Source organism: Nicotiana attenuata, unplaced genomic scaffold (assembly GCF_001879085.1).
Source record: "Nicotiana attenuata strain UT unplaced genomic scaffold, NIATTr2, whole genome shotgun sequence".
NCBI classification, from domain to species: domain Eukaryota; kingdom Viridiplantae; phylum Streptophyta; class Magnoliopsida; order Solanales; family Solanaceae; genus Nicotiana; species Nicotiana attenuata.
In genome coordinates, this window is record NW_017671623.1 from 59,107 (window position 1) to 61,787 (window position 2,681).

Genomic DNA, 2,681 nt, shown 5'->3' on the forward strand with positions numbered 1-2,681 from the left:
ATGGGACGATGACACATGGGAATTAATTAATTTTTTTTTTTGCCTAACAGGGTCTTTTAAAGTTGTATGACGTAAAGTATTGGTGACAAAAAATTTTGGTTGTCTGAAAATAAAACTTTAATGATGTTTGTAGTGATTATTCAAATAGAGTGCAAGGTCAAAAAAAGGATGAGAAGAACAAGAAAAATATGAACGCACACACGCTAGAGGGGGGAGGTTGGAGGGGGTGGGGGGAGAGATTTTTTGAGATGAAGGGTATTATTGTACCGACTCCAATAGTCTAGGGGTAGTTTTGACCTTTTTTCCGTTATGACACGTGAAAATTAATTAAATTTTTTTTATCTAACATGACCGTTAGTCGTAAGGGCATTCTTGAGCCGAAAAGATAACGGTGAGGGCAATTTTTTCAAAATAGATGGACGGAAGGCATTACTGTACCAACTCTAATAGTCTAGGGGAAGTTTTGACCCTTTTCCGTAAATTTTATGCCGCCTGAATAACTATAAAGAAATTAAAAATGGTGCTTTATACCAAAACATGTAGGAGGAGTAAGATGTAAATTGTGACCCTGTCCAACTTGGGTGAACCAGTCTAAGAATTCATAGGTATCTAATGTGAGATATATATAACAGTGTCCCGATTTGCTAAAGGAGACAATCTGATGTTTTTTGGGTAATTAAATCCGTTTTAAATTGTAAAGGAAACGAAGCAGAGAGAATGTGAGCTCCCGAGATTTGGTGACTCACAAAAACAAGTCTAAATAAACAAAAAAAGTCTAAACAATTCAACACTTAGAATAATCTGAAACTTCTTTCAAAGTAGTAATATATATTCCAACGCAAATTACAATATCCACTTTTACACATGAACAACAACGAAAGTACTCTTTTAGCTCTACACATATTAGATAAGAAATGTTATAATTAGTTAAAATAATCAAGGAAAAGGGTCAAAAGCAAACATTTATTATATTTGAGGTCATTCATACTCTTTCTTATTATCAAAATATATTGTATTTGCCGTGAATGTTGGTAAAGCTTCAATATGAAGTATAATGAGAATAATTTTAAACCTAATTGAAAGTAGAGATACGTAGATTTTGACATTTTTCATGAAGTATTTTGATACATAAAATTCACTCGATTCATACTGGATCTCCATTAAAATAAAAACAAATACGAGCCAGTCTACTAATGCTAAGAGTATGAATGATCATTACTCCAAAGTATAACATGAGGTAAACTGAAATATATCGTATAGAATTAAGATAGGTAAATTAGGATTTTATTTCGAAAAATCAATAAATAATCTGCCAACAACTAAATAACAGAATTTCCAAAAGAATATTTTTACCATCAGGGACTTGCAAATGCGTTTTCAAACAACATCCTCATGAGCTCTTCATTAAGAGGACTGCAAATCTTGATCAAAAAATCCTCAGAACGCGAAATCAGATAAGAAAATACTCCGATTTCACTTTGCCGCCGGGCGGGAAGATGATCGGAGACTTTCCTTCTACAAAGAGGACACGTCCAATGAGACTGTAACCAAATATCAACACAATTAACGTGAAAAACGTGGCCGCATTTCGGCAGTTTCCGGCACTTCTCGCCGCAATGCACGTCGTGGAGGCAGACGGCACAGTAGTAATGTGCCTCGCCTCCATTGTCCGCCACGGTGAACGGTGGCGGTAGGCGGTGGTCGTCACGGCAGAACCACCGGAATTTAATGCTGCAAATTATGAAGACGGCTACTGTAGTTGTGGCTGTGGCTATTAATTCAACTTGATATGCCATGGCCTAATTGGTAAAATGAAGATAAATTTGTTAAGGATCTGTTTGGTAAGGTTGATGCTAGTTGAGTTTATAGGCTTCATTTCCGTGTATTATGATTCATGAACAATCAACCAATCTAAGCTTCAAGGACAAAATCAATAAAGTTTATATTATTTTATTTCTTTATTTTGTAACGAGGAGTTCAACGTTTGACTATTTATAGAAGTACCTAAAAATTGTAGATTTACCTCATATTTGAGATTCATGATTTCACTTCTCTTGCTTTGTCAATTTCAAATTCACGTTAAGAGGTTCATATTTGACTATACCAATAGTGTACACCAATTTTTGTGTTAGCAGCGTGTATTTTTTATATCATATTTGTAGAGATTTTTTTGGCAAAGTGATCAGATTGAAATATATATATATATATATATATATATATATATATATATATATATATATATATAAGGACTAGTTTTATAATTACTAAGATTAGAGAAAGTAATAATACAATTATGAAAAAGTTGGAGGGTCTAAATGAAATGAATCTAATCTCTAGCTAGTTTGACACAAGACTTGATTATACTTCATTCAACTACAGGCATTAAAAGACGATGGTAAAGTTTAGAAGTCACAGGTCGAATCATTAATAATTCCTTTTTAATGGCCAAATCATAATTTAACAATGAACAAATATTTCTTAACTATAAATTAATATTGCGTGCAAATAAACATAAGGATAATTCAATCATATGAACTGATCGGGTAGACATAATTACAGAAGCAATAATATGTATTAAATCATTTAAAGTGGTTGCTATGTCAAAAACTTCTAAGAGTCAAGGTCAAAATTTTAAGAAGTTCAATTAATTGATGGACATTAATGGAACCCACCCATGTGGC

The 2,681-nt window shown here is 33.0% G+C and overlaps 1 protein-coding gene across 1 annotated transcript; it reads right to left on the reverse strand.

The window, feature by feature from the left end:
- Nucleotides 1-889: 889 nt before the first annotated feature.
- On the reverse strand, nt 890-1,936 carry LOC109209350 (RING-H2 finger protein ATL2-like). The gene has a single exon (XM_019372608.1). The coding sequence runs from the start codon at nt 1,794-1,796 to the stop codon at nt 1,356-1,358; it is 441 nt and encodes a 146-aa protein (XP_019228153.1). The 5' UTR covers nt 1,797-1,936; the 3' UTR covers nt 890-1,355.
- Between the last annotated feature and the right edge of the window lie 745 nt (nt 1,937-2,681).

Coding starts and splice junctions, on each gene's coding strand:
- LOC109209350 (XM_019372608.1), bottom strand. CDS start 1,796: ATGGCATATCAAGTTGAATTAATAGCCACAGCCACAACTACAGTAGCC.